The sequence below is a fragment of the Vigna umbellata genome, chromosome 5 (genome assembly GCF_029865625.1).
Source record: "Vigna umbellata cultivar VRB3 chromosome 5, Vumbellata_1.0, whole genome shotgun sequence".
In the NCBI taxonomy this organism is placed as follows: Eukaryota; Viridiplantae; Streptophyta; class Magnoliopsida; order Fabales; family Fabaceae; genus Vigna; species Vigna umbellata.
In genome coordinates this window covers 22,024,974-22,049,450 of record NC_142169.1, presented here as the reverse complement: position 1 = coordinate 22,049,450, position 24,477 = coordinate 22,024,974, and the positions used below count along the sequence as shown (strand labels likewise).

Below are 24,477 nucleotides of genomic sequence, written 5' to 3'. Positions count from 1 at the left end.
CCTACAAAGAAAGATCTAGTAGACTCTAAACAAAATATTTCCATGTCTCCTTATCTATCCAATGTAACATGTCTTTCTCCCAAATTTTAGTTGATGATAACTTGTGTTTTCTTCTCATATTGAACAAGCATACTGTCCCTTTACACTATAACCGCTCAAGTTTCCATACACCGAAAAATCATTAATGATCAAAATAACAAAGCTCATAAATTGAAATTGACATTTTCAAATGGATTAAACCCCTCAACTCCTTCATCCCACAACAATCTTAAATCTTCTACTAATGGAGCTAGATAAACATCAACCTCAACCAGAAGTCGACTAAATTTGACCTAGTCAATCTCGATCGAAATTCAACTAAGGTAACCTTTACCAAAATTCAACCAAGGTAACCCCGTCCAAAACTCAACCCCACCCTTAGTTGTAGGTAAAGACAAACCAAATTAGATTAATTTTGAATCAGACCTAAACCTTAAATTGGCTCAAACCAAAGATTGACTTAAACTAAAATTTAAGACAAATCAACCTGTCCAAAAGATCAAGACAGACTAAAAATTGAGATAAATCGATTTAATCAAAGATTTTATAATATATTTAAGAGAACTAATATCTTGTTAATATTTAAAAAGAAAGCCCATGAACTCCCATAAAAATTGTGGACATGTTGGATTCTAGGAACTTTTTCAATTAGAGGCTTTTTAACCATATGAACTATTTTGATTTTGCAACTCTAGTCATCTTCAAATAAACGCCTTGCAGTTGCATGAATGGTGATTAATAGCATTATTTAGTAAAACGGGAAACTAAAGATGAATTACTAGCATTCACATAATGAGATGATTTGCACAAGTTTGATATTTTTGTAAAGCAATACTAAAAGATGGGAGTAGAAAAATTATCCCTGCACTTATGCTTTTCAAGGATAACATTTAGCCATCACCGGCTTCCAACTTTGATCAATCCCACCACTTCTTTATCCAGATTAATTGAATAAGTTATTTTTAAACATGATCAAGAGAGAGATTCAAATGTATTACTCATGTGAAATAAATATTGGACGTGGCGCACAAAAATCAACTGGAGTAAGGATGGCCCAATCTGTACAAACTATCAGTATACCATTAAGGACTACTATATACAACCTGAACCTAGGATATACACCTTCCTCTGTCTTGACTCAGCTTGCCACCAGTATTTGTAGTTAGACGAGAACCAAGAAATTGGGAACTAGAAACTGTTGATCAACAAGGGAGCCAATGTAGCAGTCCCCACAAAAATGTCAATCCACAGGGCTGGAAATATGAGACATTAGTTACAAAATCTTTAGTTGTCTTGCCCTGATTCTGCTTTAGAACCTCCGGCACTAAAATCACGTGGAGGTGGAAATTGACTCTGCTCTGGAACAGTGGTAGCAGTCCCAGTAAAAGCATCTTCAACGTTCACATTCTTCTTTACCCTTTTCGGTCTCTTGGGTTTCTGACCCACTGGATCGACATCATCCAATTCGCTGTCCATGAATGCAGTACTAAATTCACTCATCTTTTGAGAATTCTTTGGCCTCGGCTTATCCGAGGCAGCTTTTCTCTGCACAAAGACATTATTATGTTTACCAAATTCACATAACATTCAAAATACAGAAAATATTTGGATTCCATGAACACGAGTACACCTAAAAATTCAAAGTCACTAAAATTCACACAAATGATCAAACTAGCAAAAGTATGAGGTTTTAAAAAATCACCGTGTAGGAAAGAGATGTTATGTGGCGTATGAACCCACCATCATGGGTACCACGATCGATTAAATGGTCAATTAGTTTATTGAAAATAAATTGTCTATCTCTTTTCTGTCATGGTACAGTGAAGAGTTATGGGTTAACTAGTTTTAAGGATAGTCACTCTGTGACATTTGTGCATTGCATATAAATAGACAGACTATTTCAAAATTATTGCATACTTGTTCTGCTCTAAAGCTAAAGAGACTCATAATCAACATCTCCAAAAAAAAACACAGAAATCGACTACTAAATTTCCTTTCAAACAACAGTACAGTAATATATCGATAAACTTAATGCCAAGAAACTTACCCTAAGAACTTTTATCACAGAGGAGTTTCCCGATTTCTTTTCAGCTATTTACATAAAAGCAAGCAAAAGTATGTTCAACCACATGCAGCAGATCATTCCATTCCAATAAGAAACTACAAACTTCCAATATAAATTAACAATTTTCTTTACGATGCAACGAACTGAAATATGTATCTAGAATTTTTGCAACCAATAAATGAGATATAATCAATCAGCATCATCAACAACAAAAAAGACTTCTTGGAGGTCAAATCCTCTCCAGAAAATACATTGAAGCCTTATAATGATACCTTTTTATTACTGGACTTTGAACCCTCTGGATCCACGGCAGAATCATAATCTGAAGTACCCTGAGCTGCAGAGCTTGTTAGATCTTCCAGTGATGCATCACCATCTTCATTTACCCTAATGCCTTTCATAGGTTGTTTTTTCTTTTGCTTATCCTTTGCCTGGAAGGATAAGCAAGGTCAAACAATCAGAAAACTTTTCATAATTGTTCTAGGCTTTAAAGAACTTTTTCTAAAAGTGTTTCATTTAGTTAGTCTAGAATATTCAATACATAGTAAACTAATGAAGTCTGGTAACCAGATTCAAAACCAACCTGGAGAGGGATCTCCTTTAACTTCTGCTCCAACTGAGCATCATCTAGAAGCAAAGATACAACATCCTCGGGAGCTAAAAGATCACCACCGACAGATCCACCAGTCATGACAAGGTTCTGCACAGTACTTTTCTGACTCGCTCTAAGAAGAATCTTCTCTTCAACTGTCTCTTTACATATAAGTCGGTAAACAGTAACCTGCAAGTTAGAAGATGCATATAAAATCAGTTAAGCACTTGCAAACGAAAAAGGAATAGCTTTAATGTCTGAGAAAGAAAAAGGTGCATGATCCAGAGAAAGGCAAAGCATCAATTCCAGATATGCAATGAAGGAAAATCCAGAGGACAATTGTTGATATTCACAAAAAATATGTAATATTAACATCCATAGAACAAGTAGTTTGAGGGAGAAATTGATGAGAGGTGGAACTAACATCTTTTGTCTGGCCCAAACGATGAGCTCTGTCCATTGCCTGTAGATCCAATGTTGGATTCCAATCACTCTCATAAAATATGACTGTGTCAGCAGCCGTCAAGTTGATACCTAACCCACCAGCTCTTGTACTCAATAAGAACACAAAAATATCATTCCTGCAACAAATTAATAAGAAATATCAAAAAACATATGTATAATAAAATAAGTAATGATCAATAGTTGAACTAGAATACAATATGAAAAGATTACAAAGAAACTAGAAGACATTACCTATGCTGAAAGTCTCTGACCATGTCTCTACGATCCTGGATAGTGGATGATCCATCAAGTCTAAAATACTTATATTTTCTATAGTTCATGTAGTCCTGAAGATGATTGAATTACAAGTCAGAATATATAAGAAAAAAAGAGAGTTAAAAAGACAAATTGAACATGTTGCCCCGTCCTCTGTATACTGATCTTGGCAGGAAGGGTTTCCAATTCGAAATCACTGAAAATTTGAACTTTACCCAGAAATCCCAAGTTCCCAACTTCTTCAAAACATAATTGAACCGAACTCATCTTACCTTTAGGACAATAACAACATACATGTATACACACAAAACATGCAACTTCTATGTCCTCATAAGTTGATTTCATTTGAGTAGTAATCACTACATTTAAGGCAAACAAACTCATGCTAAAGGGTTCTAGTAAGTAACTAATTTTGTTCATTCATTATTTACCCATGTTTCACATCTTTGATTTGGACATCTCAGAAATATACAACTGGATTTTTATATTTATTTACACACAATCAATATTAATAAGTTGAACATCATGAAATGTTGAAAGTACCTCCAAAATATTCAACATTTTGGTCATCTGAGCAAACAAGAGTACACGATGATTTCCTGCTCTTAAGCGTTTTAATAATATATCAAGTGTTTGGAGCTTTCCAGAGTCCTGTACGAAAATTATGTAAATTAGATTATCTATTCAACATGAAAGTTGAGAGAAGAGAGGAGATTCAAGAGAATCAACAAAACTAAAAGCAACACTTACAGTGAGCAACTTCGAAGGGTCAAAATTGCGCATTGGTGGAGAAGTTCCAAAAATGCTATGTGTTAACTGAAGCGCAGGGTGAGAAACAGGTAATTCAGAATCTATCTCTTGAATTAAATGGTGAGGAGCATCTGGCTTTCTAGGTCCATTATAATCAGATGTACGTGCAAATCCCACAAATAACCTCTTAATCGTGGGATCATGTAATTCTTCAATCATTTTATAGTAGAAGTTTCTATTTGAGCAGTGAAGACCAATCTATGAAAACGAAAAGAAGAAAATGGTCAATGATAAATTATCATTCTATTTAAAAAGGAACTAAAAACGAGGCAACAAATCTTGGAAAATCATAAACGAAGAGCAGATAATAGAGAAAAATAACATACAGGAGGAGCTCTACTTTGTGGGATATATGTGTAAGCAGAGTGAACAAGCCTGGCGTTTGACAACAGCCTATCTTCATGTGGGACAATCAAGGCCTCAAAAGGAGCATGGCTGGGTCCAGTCTGCAATCTTTCCTGCAGAAACTGAGCCTCGGATCTCGTTGGCACCAATAACATTCTTGTAACCGTTCTGACCTTTTCTTTCTCAAGGTAACTACATTCTGGGTCATCATCTATGGTCTCAGTTAGAAAGTCTACAGCTTCATCAATGAATTTACGTTCCCATCTCGTAATAGAAAATAATAGTCGCTCCACAAAAGAAGCAGTAGCCAGAAACATCACCTCTTGTGGAGACAAATCCATCAAATGGATAAAACCTAGGTTTCCACTTGTACTGTACGTGTCTTCTGAGAATACGGATCGAAAAACGTTTTCTGGTCTAAAAATACTAAAATGTTTCTGAAAAGATTCTCTGGAGACACCACGACCAACAGCTGATCCAAAAATCTCTGAACTTTGTACAATTTCTTCATAGACAAGTTTTGGCATCTGAAAGATCATTGGGAAATTAACAAAAGCAGTAAAAAGAATTAAAGGAAGCATAGTCGACATTAGATAGAAGCAATTTAGTAGGGAAAAGAGAAAACCCTAATCCAAAGACAACCAAATATCAGCATGACATGAGATATGGAAAATACTTTCCTTTCACAGTAAAAATGCAACAGGTTCCATGCATATCACTAAGGCAGCAACTCAACACATGGAACCCACTAACCTTTTCGTTACAGCATTAATTTACCCTCTATCTTCCCTCAGTTCTACATTATTTGTTTCTTTCTATATTTAAGTTCTCACATTAAAAGATATAGCATCCCTCTATCTTCCACATTAAAAGATATAGCATCCCTCTATCTTCCATATCCTCTTTCGTTCAGCTCAAATCTCAACCAGTGTCAGTATTACAGTCTAATACCATCAAAAACCTTCTTTAAAGTTACCAACTCAACAGATAACAGTGTATAAACTAAAAAGCACACTAAAATTTCAATTGGTGCCCTTCTAAATGAATAGGAAACTGAACTGCAATATTTCAACATTGCCCAGAGTCCTAAGTGAACTTGCATGTATTCATGGATCAAATTAGCTTTTCTGTCTAAACTGCTATAGCATCAAGGATAGTTTAAGAGTACAAAACAACATATCATACAATATGAAGATTTCCTACCATTAACACGTGATCTAATAGGAATGGAGAGACATAATTCCAAAGAAACCAATATGCATAAGTTTGCAACAAAACAACCAAATAAAATTGAATGTTTTGACATAGTGAATAAAGCATTATGAGGAAATACCTCATATGATATGGGGTTGTGACTACCAGAATAATAAATATCCTCCAATTCCCCAAATGGAGGAGGTGGAAGGGAATTCGGAATCTCTGCAAAGTAGAGGTATGTGCTTCCCTCACTCCTTTCAAACAACTCTGGATGGTTGCAAACCTATCATATGTGCAAAGAGTAATATTTTTTACAGGCTCTCTTGGTGAAAAAACAATCCTTATCTCAAAATGAATTAATACAAAACTCACATTAAAAATTATGAACAAAGAGAAAAGAAAGCCAGAAGTATTATGGATTGTCTACCTTCCTTAGTTGAATAACAATGTTCATTAAATTCAGAATTCTCTTCTCATTGAGCTGCCCACGATTACTGTCAAACAATTCGGCAAGAGAGATCTTGTTCTTAATTGCTTGATAAAAAGCCTGTTGCCGAGAACTGAGCTTACAGTGCACAGTAACCTCAGTTTTTCTAGTCAGCTCAGAAACCACATCCTTTTTAACACGCCGCAGCATGAAAGGCTTTAGAATTGAATGCTGTGAGGAGAAGCAATAATTAGAGCTCTAAGATAAGGATTTAACACGATAAAAAAAAAGTTAATGAGGTAGTGACCGCAATAATAAAATAATAGTCACCACATAACAAATCTTCTTGTAATTTTAATCATTATATCCCAGACAGAGTTCTATAAATTGTGAATATAACATACTATTCCTACAACAATCAAAATAAGAACTTGATGAATGGCACCAACAACTTCCCCTATTGTGAAACACCAAGCAATTAACCTACATTCCAAAAAATAGGCTATTTAAATGCCTATAAAATTTCTTGTACAAAAAATCCAGTATAATGTAAATTATAATAACACATCCTAGTCATCTCGTTGTGCAATCAACAAGAAACTTACCAATCGATTAAGCTGGTGCTCATTCAGAGTACCTCCATGTTCGGCATGGTTCTCAATTCTGGCATGCGTAGATCATAAAAAGATTGTTAGACCATAGTTAAATACCTCCTACCCAACATATCCAGGGACTTTAAGGTGGAATATATACCCTTTAGAAAACCACTCATTAAATTGTTCATGGCTGTCAAATAAAGTTGGCATGATGAAGTGAAGAAGAGCCCATAACTCAGCCATGTTATTCTGAATGGGTGTACCAGTCAGCAGTAGGCGATTCCGACAATTAAAACTTAGAAGTGTCTTCCATCTTATACTGTGAAATAAAAGAAAATTAAAGGGGAAATCATAAGATGTTAATATAACTTCTTCACTGACTACATAATCAACACAATATTCGCAAAACTGGTGAAGATGCAATCCCTAAAAATGCAAAATATAAACTAATTAATCAGATCTTTTTTTCAGTTAAAAGGATGGAATAATGATCAATTAACAATAGATTTCATTAACTAATGCACCACAGAAACAAGATATCAACAAACCTTGTCGAACTTTTGATTGCCTGGGCTTCATCTAAAACCATATACTGCCATTTCACTCGACGAAAATACTTCTCATCAGATACTAATAGCTGGTAGCTTGTGATGAGAATGTGAAATTTAGCTTCCCTGGTAAAACAATTACAAAACAAAAGAAATGAAAATTAAAGACCAAGCAAATAAATTACAATGGAGCTTATAATTGTAGATGAGGGACAAAATATAGATTAGATCAATCACACAGTTCAAAAGGTTGAAAAGCATGATGATTATACTTACTAAAATAAAAAGGAATTCCAACATTGGCATCCTGTTTTTTTACTTTGTTAAAAGCCAATTGTTTTGTTTAACAATAACTTAAAAGCGAGAACCATTATTCCATGTCAATCACAAAATATCACCCATTAAATAAAGCTCAAATTTTAAAGAAGTTCAAAATTTACAAACCATATTGAAGTTTTACACCAGCTTTTTTTTTTTTTTTTTTCAGATTTCAAGTTTTAAATTAAAGATGGGCAAATTTCTGCAAAAAGAAATTAACATTACCTACGGTATAGATCCTTTGGGTTAATACTTTTCCTAAGTACTGTCCGCTCTGAGAGTCCGCCCCAGTACGGAAGTCTTTTCAGTTCTGGGCAGAAGCGCTCAAGTTCCTCATTCCAATTATTTAATACTGAAGCAGGTGCAACAACCAGAAAAGGTCCCCATATGTTTTTTTCCTGATAAGGACAACAAGGTTACAATAAAGTCACAAAAATGTACAAAAAAAGGTGAATGAATAGCTACCTCAGCTAAATGGGCCAAGAATGCCATGGCCTGAATAGTCTTTCCAAGTCCCATTTCATCTGCTAGAATACCATTTAAACCCTGAAAGTAACCAAAATCCTTCAAATTCATAACCAAATGAAATAAATCATACTTTATTAAGGATTGCTCGAACCTGTTCGTAACAATTTACAAGCCACTGCAGACCCTTTAGCTGATATTCTTTAAGAACACCTTTAAATAATTCAGGTGTCCGAACTGTGGATGCCACTGGCATGGTGGAGCTGCAACACAACAATTCAAAACCTCAACTCAAATTAATACAATAATACTTAACACATACCTAATATTATCCAAATGAACATCAAGAAAAATTTGCATGTACATTGTACATGCACTCTAGAAGTACATTAAAATGGCAACAGATAAAGAGAGAAGAAACTCACGGGGTTTGCAAATCAATATTACTCGCTCCAGCAACATCTGGTGGAAGTGAATCTGTTTCACCAGCTTGGCGCAGCCTCAAGCATTCAGTGTCAAAAGCACTTGTCAAACTTCTTTGCTTAAAAACTGCTTCTTGTGCAGCCTTCAAAGCTTCCTTCTTCAATTCAGCCTCTTCAGGATCTTCCTCGTCTTCAGGCTTAGCATCTGCAGAGTCATCAATCATTGCATCTTGGTCATTTGCATCTTCTTCTGCGGTGGGTAAAGTTTCTGAAGATAGCAAGTTTGACTTGTTCTGCATAAAGTGACTGTACAGCTCAGTTTGTTGTATAAGAAAATTAAGCCTTTGTTGTTGCCTCTTTGCCTCTCGCAGCTCCTGTTCGCGCCTCAAAGCTTCTGCTGCTTCTTTTTCCTCCCTCTTCCTCACTTCTGCCTGCCAAGGAAAGAAATAAAATACTTAGTGTATCCAAGTCTAATGTACGAGTTACAAATGTACACTAGCACAACATATTCAGATTCAAAAAAATAAATACAGGTACATGTTGCCATATCTGCATGTCTCCACCAAATGGACTACTCATTATATATCGTGTCAAGACCAACAACGTGGTTTGCTTGATATCTATTGAAAAACATCCCAATTCATTCATCTTCTGTATCTCAGATGGACCAAAAACATCTAAATTCAGTACCTTAGAGCCAAAATTAAATAATTTAGTTTGAAAGAAGTGTACAATACTGTCACCTTCAACAATCATTACCACTACATGTAAAATACAGTGACATCATTCCAATGGTAAGAGATTACAAGACCATTATCCAATAGACAAAAAACATGCATCTATCCATTGCAAGCAGAGAGATACACAAGTGGGTAAGAACTAGTCTTGACTATCATCCACAAACTTGTCTTCCAAGGTGAAGGTAGTGTGCAAGGGAGGTATGCAGCCATCATGACACACAAAAGTCCCCAAAAATCACATCTAAAATCCCCACAATCACATCTAAAAAATTATCTCTTGACATCCATGTGGTTCCAGTGTTCAATACTCAGAATCGGAAAATCAAAAAATTTAAGGAATGAATTAAAATATACCATCTCTTTATCTATTCGTTTCCAGAACAGCAACATGTCTCTAGCTAGTTTCCGGGTGCGCATTCCGGCAGCCCTTGTCCATTTAAGGGATCTACTAACTTTCATTCTAACCTGAAAGAGCAAAAGGTCCAGATAAGTTAGTGTAGACAAAGTGCCATGTACAAAGCCTACCATCAAAATCTTTACAGCAACACTCGAGTTATACCACAAATCAACACAAATATATCAGACAAAATGTATTATTAAAGGAGTGAAATAAGGGACCATGCCTCTCTTTGACAAATCTCTGAGACTCTCTTGGCATCAATAAGCTGCTTTCGATGAAAAGTAGTGAAGTTCCTATGATGCTTTGGTATGTCCCTTCTGACAATATTAACCCAAATCTTACCACATCGTTCTGTTTCCTCCTTCTCTATCAAGGCAGGATCTTTCTTCACTTTTTGTTTCTTAGGTAGGCTTCTTTCAATGATCTAAAACAATCCAAAACAAAGCTAAATGATAAAAAGAAATAGACGGAGAGTGTAAAGAGAAAAACATCTTCATATTATATGATAGATACCTCATAGGTGTCACCTTTCTCTAAAACTTTCACATAATAAACCTGCAATACACCACCCTCGGACAAAATAGACCGCCTTATGCTTCCCGCTGCCCCCTCTGGAATGGAGGAATTCAAATCAGCATCAGACACTTTCAGACTGAATTTATGAGCAGAATTTGAAGCTCCTATGACCTTCAGCCGTGCCTGTAGTGATTCATATTGGGGTAATGCTTCACCCATGCCAGCTCGGTTTCTATTCCCAAATCTTTTATCAGCTGCCATCATCTCAGCCAATGAACCCAAATCCAAGGTGCCCTTTAAGTAAAAATCATCAACATGGATATCCGAGAAGCTTGGGAGGTTTAGAGCTCCAGCCAACTTATCATAGATTGGAGGAATCTTGTAAATGATTCCATCCCCAATATCCAAAGATGCAGGTTCATACATAATCCTGAAAGGAGTTCACAAACGCAAGGTAAATTTCATCTTAAACAATGATTCGTGATTCCAAAAACTTAAAACAGCATTAAAAGGCAAACCTATCAGCAGTGCCATATTGTGGGGTGAAATCTACATCACGGTAGTTTCCTGGTTTCTGGGAGCTCGAATCATTCATCCATTCTGACGTAGTCTCCACAGCATGTAATCCTCCCCTGCGCTCATTCCCTGACTTCCGAGCTTTCAACCCTGTGCTGCTTTTCCCAGGTGCAACAGCAGCTTGATTTTGGGCAGGACTACTCATTGTATCCTTTAACCTCCTCTTGTATTTCTGAATATGCTCTCCCAACATTGATCGATATCGCTCCTCTGTCATGTGTGTCTCATAAAAACCGCTCCTATCCTCACTGTCACGGTTCAGAGACCACCTCCTCTTCTTCAACAAACTCGCCTCCCTTCCATGCACATTCCCATTACTGTGATTTGTAATCCCCCCACCTACTCATGGACGTATCACAAAGATACAGAACACACTTATATTCAAGTCCCAACTCTCAAACCAACGAACAAAAAAACTACTCACTAGCCAAACAGTAAAATCTACAATAGTGGAAATTCAAGTAATAGTGTCTCATATAAACAGAAAAAATATATATATCGAAATAGTGTCTACCTTGGCTGCCTCTGCTCTCATCCTGACTACTATTTCCATAATAATCAAAATCATCATCGTGTTGTGGAAGTTGAAAGTTCACCAAAGACTACAAAACAATGCAGTCAAAAAAAAAAACAGAAGAAAAAATAGCAATATCCTCAAATTTCTTTTCAAAAGAAAATGCAAACTGTTAAAATTAAATTCAAATAAATTCCACAAGTAAATCATAAGAAACCACGGAAAAGGTAATTAGGACAGAAACGTTGAGAAGAAGCGCAAAGGTTTCGTCGAAGAAGATAACTGGTACGGACCTCGAGATTGAAAAGAGTGGAGTAAGGGAGTGAATCCTTCGATTTCGGTCGGTGATCCATGTGGTGCGACGCGACTACTTCGAGAACGAAGGAACCCTAGTTTTTGGACGAAGCATGAGAAGAAGAAGAAGATGAAGTAGAAGAAGAAGAAGAAGAAGCGTAACCCTAAAAGAAAAAAGGGAAACGGGGTGGTGCGCAGGATAAGGCGAAGGAAAGAGACGAGAAAGAGTATCGAGAATGGAAGCACTGACGTTGACTAACGTGCGCTGGACAGGTGACACTAACGCTAAAATGCGCTTCCCTGTGTGTTAGGATTGACGGTGGGATTTCCCGTGTCTAGACGGCGAGATGAAACGGAAGGGAGATGGAATTATTTTTTTCGAATGTAAAAAAAAAATTATCCTTACAGTAACACCATTAAATGTAAATATTTTCTTAGTGGAATTCAATCTTTAATTTGCCATAAACTAATTATTCTTTTAATATATGAGTAACCTGATATAATAATAATAATAATAATTATTATTATTATTATTGTTTGAATCATGGTAAGTATGAGCTCGACTATTGGGTAGATGTCAACTTCTGGAATTTGATCCAACAAAACATTTGTTGAGACCACAATTAAAAAAAGTTTATTGCGATGACAAGTCCTTGAAAATAGACTGGTCAATAAAATTTCTGAACAAGAATATAGCTAGTATGATTAAGCCCATAAGAGAATATTAGCACAAAATCAATATGATAACTGTGATTAAAGTTTGATAGTGAAAAATAAAAACCTGTTACAATTTTTATAAATAAAAATCCAAATCAAATAATTGGTGATAGTTAATTGTTATATTTAACATTAAACACTTTTATAGTGATTTAAATATTAGAGTAACTTTTACACGTGTTATCCAAACAATTTTAAACTTTTTACAGTACTAAACAGACTAAAAATAATCAAACTGAATTATAAAAAAGTAAGAAAAAAACTGAACTATCTTAGGGTTACTAATATTTGAACTGATACTGTAAAAACAAAAATATTTACCATTTCTTATGCATATAATTTAAAGAAAAAAATATTATACTAATCACCAACTCTTATGAAAACTTATTTGAGTTATAAATTTAAAATATAATATAAACTAAAATTAGATAGTAAAATAGTTGTTAATTAATTAATTGAATCAGAACATATATATTTGTTATAAGTTGTTAGTTAACATAATCAAACGAAAAATATATTTATGAATGTTAAAAATAATAATAATAATAATAAATTTTAAGGGGAAGAAAATGAATGATTCTATCTAGGTGACAAAACTTCTTTTATATTATATTTTATAATAAATCAACATTATGTTACTTCTTTAATCATATCAAATGCATTAATGTTACTTCTTTAATCATATCAAATGCATTTTTTTTATCTTGACCCAACAATTAAATTTTACTAATTTATACAATTATTTTATGTAAACTCTTTTTTCCACCATATTGTTTATATATATATATATATATATATATATATATATATATATATATATATATATATATATATATATATATATTTATATTGTGTGAAAATATATATAGAATAATAACCACCTAAACTTGTTTAACTTATCTGTTTCAACACCTTAACCAATTGAAAACTTTGTCTCTGTATTATGTGATATGGTGTTCAATAGTATAGATTGGCCTAGCTAAGACAACTTCTCAACCTCAAATCTAAAGTTTGAATAATTCTTTACACTTGACCAATAATTTGTAACTGATGTACTGAACCCATCTTCCATATGTTCTCCTCTATCTTTTGTAGATTTTTACCATAAATCTAAAGATAACTTTAGGTCTCAGTCTAAAACATGCTAGTTAACACTTCACACCACCTTATTCTTTCTTTGATGTACAACTCGGCCAACTTGATCATACATGACTGTTTAGCACATTGACTAAAAGTTAACATTTTGGGTCAACATTTCCACAACCAGCCCCATAATATCATGTCTCCTTTCCTAACTTTGGCTAGTAGGTAACAATTCATAGTCATGTTATCTCGCTTCTAACTAGAACCTCCAATTGTTGTAACGAAAAAACCGATTTTTACAATCCTTCCTCACTTTCTAATCCATTATCATATAACCATTGATCAACAACATCTTGGTTAATTTTGAAATCACTAACTTGATCAGTATCTAACAACTCTAAGGTACATCTCAATTTAGGATTTTCTATATTAATTGCTTTTTCCTAAACCATTTTGAAAAACTTGCTAATTATAGTTAAGTGACTGCACTAATGAAGTCTCCCTCACATTAATTTTAACTCCTTCATCATCAAACCAACAACTTAAATCCTTTTTTTGCTCAAAGCCTCTTCTATTGCATTTTCAATTTTAGGAAAACACTACAACTTAAAACTATAGCTCGATTCACCTCCTTTGCCTCCTGTCCAATTTTCTCTGTTGTTTTAGAGAAGTCTATATTGCATCAAGTACCAAGTCATGAGTAAGATAATTCCTCTCCAGCAAACATACCTTACCACCACATCGTTGTGCCACTTTGATTAACATACATTCTCACTTCTAGTGTGTTGAGTCATAGTAAACCTCGAAAGGCTTCCCTGTGTTAAAATTGATCGGCACTAAATTGTCGGTCCACCTCTTCCTCAATAACCTAAAAATTCTTTTCACTTATCTTTATTGCCCTCTAAATATTATCATTTAGTGTCAATTGTGACAAAGAAACAACCACCCTTGAGAAACCTCCCACACAACTTTTTCAAAATCAACGAAACACATGAAGTTCCTTACTTCAGTGACACCTTTAGGACTTCCTTTGCTTTACTCTACTTCCACTTGTCAGAACCATCTATCTTAAGAGACACATCTCCCTTAAGCATAAACTTACACTTGGATATCTTGTCAAACAACTACTTATCCTTCAAAATTCATTAAATTGTAGCTTTTTACAATGACACACTAAGTCTAAATCATTGCTTCTCTAATAGTTCCTATACTTGCTTCTTTAACTCCACCAACTCGACAAGACCATCCTATAAAAGTTATTAACGTCGATTCTGCTCCAAGCACCAAGTCAATAGCAAACTCAACCTCTCTTTTAAGTGGTTGTTTTGGCACTCCCTTTGGAACAGATCTATGACTCTTTCGCAACTGAGATCCCTTATGTTTGTTCTTCACTGACCTTTGTCAGACAACACTCTACAACATAACACTTTGCTCCAACTTTTCAACTTATTCCAAACTTGATGTGCAATTACTGACTCATCCTCATGAATCAACAAACATCACTTGATTGGATACTGCAACCAACAAGAATGAGATTGGAAAAAACCAATTCACTCTTAAGATTATGTCCCAACTTTCAAATGAAACAATTCAAATTGACTTCAAATTTAGATCCTTTGACCACCATAAGACATATCACACACCCAAGAAGTCTTCAAGTAATCTAATTTGTAGCAAAAACCACTAGCTCAAGCCCTAATTCCCTCGTATGCAATCTACACATGCATGTGACACAAAGTAAATGTGTTGTTTTAAACCAAACCAAAACTCTTAACACAACTAGAATTGAAATAACATAAATGAGACTATATATGCTAATTGCTTCAACACTAGCTATCACAAACACATTTTTCAACTACTCAAAACCTTTCCTAGCTTTTCCTCCTTAATTATATGTTGGCAGCACTAGCTTGCCTTTTTGAGAACAATCCTTATTAGCGTGCCTCCCCTTCTGGCATTGGAAACAATTCGCCTCAGTCCAAGGACAATTCTTTCTCCCGTGTGAACCTTTACAATTGAATATCTCTTTTGTTATCATTGTTGATGAGAGTGTTGTTGCTGAAAGGATCCAACCACCTTCTTCTTTTGTTGTTTTGGCACAAGGCTCTTATGTTACCTTACCCCTGCTAATAGAAAAATTTTCTCTCTTGAGAAAGCACCATCATACTTGATTGGTCATCAAATTTTCCCATCATATTAATCACCTACACTAGGTTACCTTACACATGCACTAACATCTCACTTTTCACCAACCTTACGAATTCATCTTCTCTTGCCAACTCTTACTTTATCCAAAAACATTACCTTTCCAAAAACCTCCTCTCGAAATTCATTTGATCCAAGGTCTCGCCTCTAGACTTTACATCTTTTCTAGCCTATATAATCAGAACTCCTCTTTCCTCACCCACTAATAGCTATCACATAACAACTTCATATCTATGAGGCAAAAGATTGCCTTATGGGCTTTCTCTAACTATGTAAAGGTAAGTAAATCAACTTAGTCTTGAATTTGTATTTCTCTATTACTATTAAACACTACACACAAACCACAAAGACAACAAGATGTCTAGTCTAATATAAAAAACACAACTCAAACTCCAATGATATTTCATCCTCTAACAAATACAACTTTTCTATGCATACTCTCTCCACATCTATTAACTACATAACTTACTTTTACCAACTACTTGATGTCTATCACTCTTTTTTTCCCAAACTTTCAAAATTAAGAAAGGAAACTGTATTTGATATAGTCGTGAGTGTGCACCATCATCACTTTATCAAGACTTTTTTTTGTTCTTAATACTTCTAGTTTCATAAACACCTCTACAACCTCAACTTAAACAGTTATACACGTAAGAAGAAACCAATTACATGGGAAATCAAGACTGCCAAGGTAATTATGGGAACTACAATCAAGGCTAGAAATCTCACTAAAGCATGAGACAAGTTGGATCTTCAAATAGACCACGACATTCACAAAACCAACAATAATAACCTTCCTTGTATGAAAGGAGATCAAAACTTGAAGAGACACTTCAACAATTCATGCAAACTTCTTAATTTGGAGACTCAAGTGGGTCAATTAACAAAGAAGTTAGAAGAAAATTTTGAGAAAAAATAATCTTAGATAGAAGGATTGGATTTCAATTTGATCAATAACATGATAGATTAAAGAAAGTCCAAGATTTTTTTTTTGAAGAAGCATGACAATAAACACAAGGGATAAAAAAAACTAGTAAAACATTTAATTTATTTTTGAAAAAGGTCCTTTAAAGATTTAAAAAAATAACTTTGCTTAAAATTGTTGATAATGGAAGAAATCCAATGCAATGGTTAATGAAAATAAAGAACAACAAAGATTGAAGAGATTAAGCAAAAATAAAAGTCAAGAATATACAACAATTTTTATACTGATTATTTTTTTCTGAATTTATATATATAGTTAATCCAAACAACCTGAGCTAAATTTTTCACTATAATATTAAATTATACAATTATAAGAAACACATATGTAATTAGAACAAGATATACAAATAGCTTCTTGAAACATCTTTCAAAAATATTTATAAAGGTAATAAAAAACACTCAATTACCTCTACCAGCACTCCAAACACATGTGCATGAAATTTAAGTCAAATTACAAAGAAAAATAAAAGAAAGATATAATTTATTAATATGTCTCCTTATAACTCATAAACCATTTTGAATCAACATAATTGATTATTATTAGTTATTAAACATAATCAGTTGTTTAAAATTGATATTTTTTTTATAAATATCTAACATAATTAATTATTGCATAATCAATTATTTTCAAAACATGTAAAAACCATTGACTAGCATAATCAATTATTTTTTAACATGATCATGATTTGTTAACATAACCAATTATTGTGTTCAGATAGGCATAAAATAAGTTTTTCCAATGCAAATGTGCTTAAACGTATATCTTTGAAACTGGTTCATGCTTTACAATTTGATCAAACTAAGATACCGAGTCACGAAGAGATAAACCAATAATAAAAGGGTAGACATCATCAAATCAACACATCATGTTTGGCCTACAAATGGTTTCATAAAGAACATAACAGTCAATATCACATTATTTATATTAAATTTTTTATTTGAAATTGCAGCTCTTTGGTAGCAAAATTATGATGGAGAAGGTAAAAGGTTACAAAATCTAGAAATTAGGATTTTGAGTCCCATTAGTAGTGTTATTGGATGTGGAAGAAATTGAAATATATTTGATCAAGTGCATACTAAAAGAGGAAATCACTTATATCAACAAATATTAAATGGGTATAATCTTCAACTTGAGATGATGCAAAATATTAGAGAGGAGAAAAAGAATACTTATGATCTATATATGTTTACCTGATATATAATGATGAGTAAATTACCACAAAAGAGAATTATTATGTATCAAACAATGTTTCATGGATGAACATTCATGAATCTTTTACTTTTGGAGAGAGAGCTCCAAACAATAAAAGGAAAATGGATCTTTATTTAAACTATAATACTTGTGTATTAAATTAATCACAAATGTTATAATACTTATATTATTTTTTTGTTTCCTTAATAGGTTTAAGAAATTTAATCGGGTTGATTAAAAGGGAAAATAAACCATAACAACAAATGATAATAAAAATAAAGAAATGGTTGGAGAGGTGGAGGAAAAGGATGAGGATGAGTTGCAAGAAAGTGTTATATTAGAAAAAGAAAATTATCTAAGTGGCATTGAACTCGAAAATGAGATGAATAAAAACACAATATTAGGATGTAGGATTTAAATAAAGAAAATACCATTTTCCTTTTATTACTATATTTTAGTTGTTGTGGATTGGAAATTTTGTCTAAATTTTCATATATGATATTTTTTAACCTTTTTCATGTCACTTATTTTTACTTTAAAATATCATATTTTATTCATTATATATCTTATATGTTATAATAAGATTTGAGCCATAATTCTAAAAAGAAAATATTCACAATTCTAACCATGGGTGTGATATATTGTTGGTTGCTTCTGGTTTGTGCTCTCATAGAAATATTATTGAATGCTTGAATATATTGTTATGAACTCATTTTTAGTTTGAACTTAATAATGTTTAGTGATGGTGTGTAGTTGTAAAAAGGAATTTATTTATTGTTGATTCATTCATATGCATGTGTTTATGTTAATGTCTAGATATTAATATGACCGTAGAGCATTATGCAACATACTCTAAAGTTTAACATAATCAATTATGTGAAGACACACTTAATTATATTTAAGCACACAAGTAATTGATTAAGTGTCTATAATTGATGATAATTAATGTGACTAGTTGAACTTAATCAATAATGCTTGATTGCAGTGGATAATTTTATTCAAGTCAAGTAGTGTATTTGTCCCTCTCAACTACACATAGGTCTATCATAGAACCGTGGCCAACGGGATCAAATATATAAGATTAGAGAGGGGGAAAATAATATTTTTTTTTCATATACTTAGTAATAATTTTAACAAAATCAGGTGTGTACGTGTACACTCTCGTATATATAAACGGGTTCAAATATATAAGATTAGAGAGGGGGAAAATAATATTTTTTTTTCATATACTTAGTAATAATTTTAACAAAATCAGGTGTGTACGTGTACACTCTCGTATATATAAACGGGTTCAAATATATAAGATTAGAGAGGGGGAAAATAATATTTTTTTTTCATATACTTAGTAATAATTTTAACAAAATCAGGTGTGTACGTGTACACTCTCGTATATATAAACGGGTTCAAATATATAAGATTAGAGAGGGGGAAAATAATATTTTTTTTTCATATGTACACTCTCGTGTGTGTGTGTCTATATATATATACATATAAATATATATATATATATACATATAAATATAATATATATATATATATATATATATATATATATATATATATATATATATATATATATATATAACTCATTTTGTGTATAGGGCTCAAACTTAGTAAAATTGATTTTACTAATTAATTTATTGAAATAAGTAAGAAAAAAAAGTTATGTATGTTGGATTTGAGGTATGTCTATGTCATGTTAATAATAATAAAATTATGTTTATTGTCATATTTGTTGAATCCGTACGATAGGTCCTTGATTAAAATTAAACACGTGTGATTATAATAAGGAGAAATAATAAAGATGAAAATATCTCATTTTTTAAAAATTACAAATATAAATGGTATATATAAAGATATGATCATTTAACTTACTCAGAAGAATTTCTAATATTATCTTTGAATTCACAATGAAAAATTCTTTTAAGGAAATACATAACTTTTTTAGATTTGAGATTATCATAGAAATTAATAAGTTATTTATTATACTTTGATATCGGAGATAATGTTATTTGAAGATTATTGGGTATTATGAAATTATTGTGAAATTAATAATGAATCAAGGTGAAAAATCTTTCAACTTATGGTAATGAGTTTGAGCTCTATATAAGACATTGGCTACGGTATTATGAACGAATGAGAAAGAAGTTTCTTTAGTTATTCTACCATGTTAATTTATCAGAATTTGAGAGTTATATAAGTGTAACTAGATCCAACCTTTATTAATAAATTAATTCAAGTAGTTATTTTTATTGGAGCGAACAAATATTATAAATTAAGTTAAAAGGATTTAATTTTAATTTAACATATATTTTATCTAAATGAAATATTATTGTATTTTTTGCTAGCATAAAAAATACAAATAATCAAAAATTGATAAATCAAATTTTAAATATGATTTAATAAGATTTACTTTGTTAATGGAAATAAAAATTAAATTTGGTTTCTATTAGATAGAAATAAAAGGCAAATGTAGGTCTTAGATGGTTTTCTATAAGATAAAATAAAACCAACTTTAAAAAATAGAGATATTTAAGTGAGAGGATTATTTTTATAAAACCTAAAAGGGGCTGCGGCAATTTTTTTCAAGAAAGAAGTTCTCTCTTTAAGCTTTCCATTTGTCTTCCAGTTGCTAGAAAATTTGGTATTACGGTCAAGTGGTGGCACAACAAAAATCAGTCTCACTATGTAAAACCTTCATATGTTTGAAGTTATTTCTTGGAACCATCATTGTCGATTAAGGTATTTTTTCTTAAATTTTGTCTCCATATGTGCACTTTATGAATGCGATTTATAGCATTCAATATATACTACCATTTTATATATTGGAAGCAGAGAAAACAAAGCATGAGTCCCTCATACAAAAGGTCAAATCATCACTATCTCTTAAACCAGAAACAACTCAAAGCAACCACTGCAAAGACAAGCACACTAAAAACATAACTTATAAACTGTAAAGATAACATGCATCATTCCAAGTGCTTCACTCTTATCCTTCAGGCTTCATCTGTGAATTCCTTCACATCTTTATACAAATATCTAAGTAGTCTTTGCATTCTCTTTAGGTCTATATAACCAAACTTCTCTTCCATTAACATTCTGTGTCGGTCTTGCATTGTCGTCGTATCCCTATGGAATGGTTGTGATTTAGATAAGGATTGTAATGGTACTTGCATGCTCACTTCTTCATCATTATAAAGTCAACAACTTTTAATTGACAATCCATAAATGAGAATGTTAAAATGTCTTTAAGCATTAGTGGATTTTAATTAAATTAAACAACATCTGGTATAGGAATTTTTTGTTTCTGGGAAATCTACAGTGTGTACTTAGTAACTTACATGATGAAGAGCTCCTTTCAATGCTCTCAACTGCTCCCTTGAGACTGTTCTCACCTGTAACACACATGCAATATGAGTTTACAGAAAAAGTGTAGTACAAATCATTCTACACTAGTTAGTACAGAACCTTCTTCACTATTGTCCAAACAACACCTTCAGTGCATGGTGGAGTTGTAAGTGAACCAACATATCTGTAGTACTTTCTGCTTCCAAACTTGATGATTCCTGGGTTAATAACTCCTAAATCTGTGTCCTTCTCACCAAGTGATTTTAAGTCCTTCAGAAGCTGCCCAAAAGAATAAAGGTTTTGCTTTTTAAAAATAAAAGATTGGGATTCATCACTCATGCACTATACACAATCATTTCATCTGCATAACATGTTTGAGTGGTCTATACTCTGTACAAATATATTCTGTTCACAAGCAATGTTGAGAAGTATAGCAAACCTTTGAAAGCAAGCGATCAGGACGACCAATTTTATACCATATTCCAATAACAGCAATCTCTCCTTTAGAGTTTTGATGGACTGCATGAAGTTCCAGCTCAAACCTACAAAACAAACAGAAGAACCATGTCAGTACAATGCTAAAGAGGTTCATCACCACTACGTGAAGTTGTTAAATTAGCCAAATGAAAAACGGGAAACTCACTTTGTTCCATTGAATGTGTGCTCTGAAGGTGTGTGCCAATGACATTGAACCAGTTTGTAGTAAGTTCCATTTATGTTAAGCTGCCCTGCATTCCCGTTCCATTTCACCTGTCAAATCATTAAGCACAGATATCAGTTCCTCAGCTCTAGGGAAAGTGTTGAGTACTTCTATATGCGATTAGAAAAACTGTCCTAAATTTTGTCCTAATTAATAATAAGTTGGTATTAAACTAAAACAGTGACAGGTATTTTAACTTAACATACATTTCAGACTAAAATATTTGGTTTATCAGATACTTGATATGAGAGAAATATTTATTAGATATACAAAACAGGAATGAATTATATAATGACAATCTCAAAATCAATTTTAATCTGCTATCAATTTTGCAAAAGGGTGATACTGATACTCAAGTGTGATGGTTTAATGGCTCACCGTGATGGCATGACCAGTATTCTTTAAGACAGAAGGAGCTGGTTGGTAATCTTTTTGAAGTTTACCCAATTCAGGAAACACCTGCACCCTTTTGTCAAGGATATCAATGGGAGATTGTAGTTTTCCATTCCCACAAGCTTTCCATTTAGGGTTGATACGCCACCAATTTTTTGGCCCTCTGTCACTCTCTTCTTTGTAGTTATATTCTTCATCTTCTGTTCATACAAAGGACAAAGTTCATGCCAGTTAATCAGTGAGAAATCACACAACCAGGTTATATATATATATATATATATATATATATATATATAATACATTCATTTGGAAAAAGAAGGGAAATCAAAATTTTATTGAAAAAACAATTATCAGGAACTATGCATATAGCAGCTTAGAGAACACAGACAGACAAAAAACACTGACAAAACATGATGTTTTGAGGAACAGAAAGATCAAGATATTAATAATATCCAAGTTCCCTTTGCCAAACGATGTATAACAACAATGATACCTTCTCGTTCTGAATTTCTAACATGGAAAAGGAAAAAAATGAAAAGTCTTGTTTATCACAATACATGTATATGATTCATACCAGCCTTTGCTGAAGCAAGGAAGGAGGAAGAAGAGAGAATGAAGAAGAGGAGGAGGAGGAGCACACAGAAAAAGTTGAGATTGGTATGACGATTCATTTTGCTTAATGTGGCTATTGGTGGTGTAACAGTGATGAACACCTATTGCATGTTGCATATGTGAATGTTGATATATATATATATATATATATATATATATATATATATATATATATATTAATAATATTATGACATTTTTATATTCATTTGAGATACATGTAAGGTTAAAATGGTTATAAAAGTATAAATTTTTGTATTTTTATAAAAAGAGAAATAAGTAAAAAGTAAGAAAAAAGTAATCTCAAATTAATATAAAAAATTTAGGTTATCAAATAATATTTTTTCTATGTGGTGTCTCATGTTCAAGATTTACAATAATTTATATTCTCTTTTCACAGCCTATTTTCCATATGAATCAATCACAGTCTTTTCCTAATAGTATATGAATTAGAATTAAAAGTGACGTTTTGAAAAACAAATAATATTGGTTGTGAATGTGCTACTATTCATATTCGCCCACATTAATGTTATATTAATCTTACTTAGAAAGTTACAAATTTATGTGTTGGTTTCTTCTGATTCTTTAATTGGTGTATTGGTTTAAAGTTAAGGAGTGCAGAAACGAAATGGGCATTCATTTTTTATTATTAACTAATAAGCTATAAATTGGTATATTGCTTTTTTTTATCCATGACAAGTGAAAACACTTTCATGTTCTCTTTACATCTCAATAATCATATTTATTTACATAAATTATAATTGAACGCTGATTTGTATTCTAATAATTAACTATTTTGGAAATGTTATTTTTAATTTATCTCTTTGATTTATCAATAACAAAGAAGAATAATTTGTTTAAAAAGAAGAAATTATATACAATTATACACTGTATAAAAGGATAAAAATTAACATTTGAGAGTAATTTTGACAGAAAAAAGAAAGAAATATAACCAATTAAAGTAATCTATTTTTTATTTTTATAATTTTTTTGTAGAATATATATTTATGCTAATTTATGGTGCGGTTATGGCAGAGATAGGGTTATTATTTCCTCAGAAGACACACAAAAAACTGTCAATTAATTATTGCTAATATTAATGAGTTCATAATGCAAAAATAGATACGCATTGTTGAATTCTATTTAAATAAACGTTCTTTATCTTCTGAAATATTTTTTAGCATTAATATAGAAATTTATGAATATTTTATATTTAAATTAATGTATTTAGTTTCAGTGACTCTTTGTTTCGAACATAAAAGAAAAGAATCTTGCTTTCACTATATGGTAAATCATTAACTTTGTCAGGACAATTATATTATGATACCTTTATTTCATTTTAATCAGACATCTATATGTATAGAACTCGACTAATTTCTTATATTCTTTGCATTAAGAATGTTTTTTCTTCTTGTCTTCAATTGGATGCAATGTAAGGAACAATTTTCTTCACTAAAGGTAAACAAAAACATATGCCATATCATTCATTTTGCTTAAACTTTGAGTTACCATTCACTTCTAATTTACCTTTTGAACTTTTTCTCTTGATCAATATGTTTTATATACTATTTTTCTGTTTTTTTTTTTGTTTTATGAGTACCAATAATATTTTTGTTTCTATAACTAACTTGTATACTGCGTTTAGCGTTGTTACAGTCCAAT

General features: G+C 32.3%; 2 protein-coding genes across 3 annotated transcripts; both read right to left on the bottom strand.

The window, feature by feature from the left end:
• Positions 1-1,013: 1,013 nt before the first annotated feature.
• Positions 1,014-11,787, bottom strand: INO80 (DNA helicase INO80-like protein). Its single transcript, XM_047324219.2, has 23 exons — positions 11,584-11,787; positions 11,291-11,378; positions 10,719-11,115; positions 10,198-10,630; positions 9,908-10,108; positions 9,639-9,749; positions 8,548-8,975; positions 8,277-8,385; positions 8,123-8,203; positions 7,883-8,055; positions 7,340-7,465; positions 6,949-7,110; positions 6,801-6,858; positions 6,196-6,426; positions 5,905-6,051; positions 4,553-5,098; positions 4,167-4,424; positions 3,960-4,067; positions 3,393-3,487; positions 3,121-3,277; positions 2,688-2,885; positions 2,377-2,535; positions 1,014-1,584 (listed from the first exon to the last, which is right to left on the bottom strand). The coding sequence occupies exons 1-23, from the start codon at positions 11,641-11,643 to the stop codon at positions 1,324-1,326; spliced, it is 4,587 nt and encodes a 1,528-aa protein (XP_047180175.1). The 5' UTR covers positions 11,644-11,787; the 3' UTR covers positions 1,014-1,323.
• Positions 11,788-20,561: 8,774 nt separating this feature from the next.
• On the bottom strand, positions 20,562-22,912 carry LOC124846853 (alpha carbonic anhydrase 4-like). Of its 2 annotated transcripts, none has more exons than XM_088091893.1 (7): positions 22,781-22,912; positions 22,192-22,406; positions 21,757-21,863; positions 21,553-21,655; positions 21,234-21,392; positions 21,107-21,160; positions 20,562-20,894 (listed from the first exon to the last, which is right to left on the bottom strand). In XM_088091893.1, exons 1-7 carry the CDS (start codon positions 22,875-22,877, stop codon positions 20,805-20,807), a joined length of 825 nt encoding a protein of 274 aa, XP_087948019.1. In that variant the 5' UTR covers positions 22,878-22,912; the 3' UTR covers positions 20,562-20,804. The 2 variants fall into 2 exon arrangements, with proteins under 2 accessions (XP_087948019.1, XP_087948020.1); XM_088091894.1 differs by having other exon boundaries at positions 20,841-20,972.
• Positions 22,913-24,477: the final 1,565 nt, after the last annotated feature.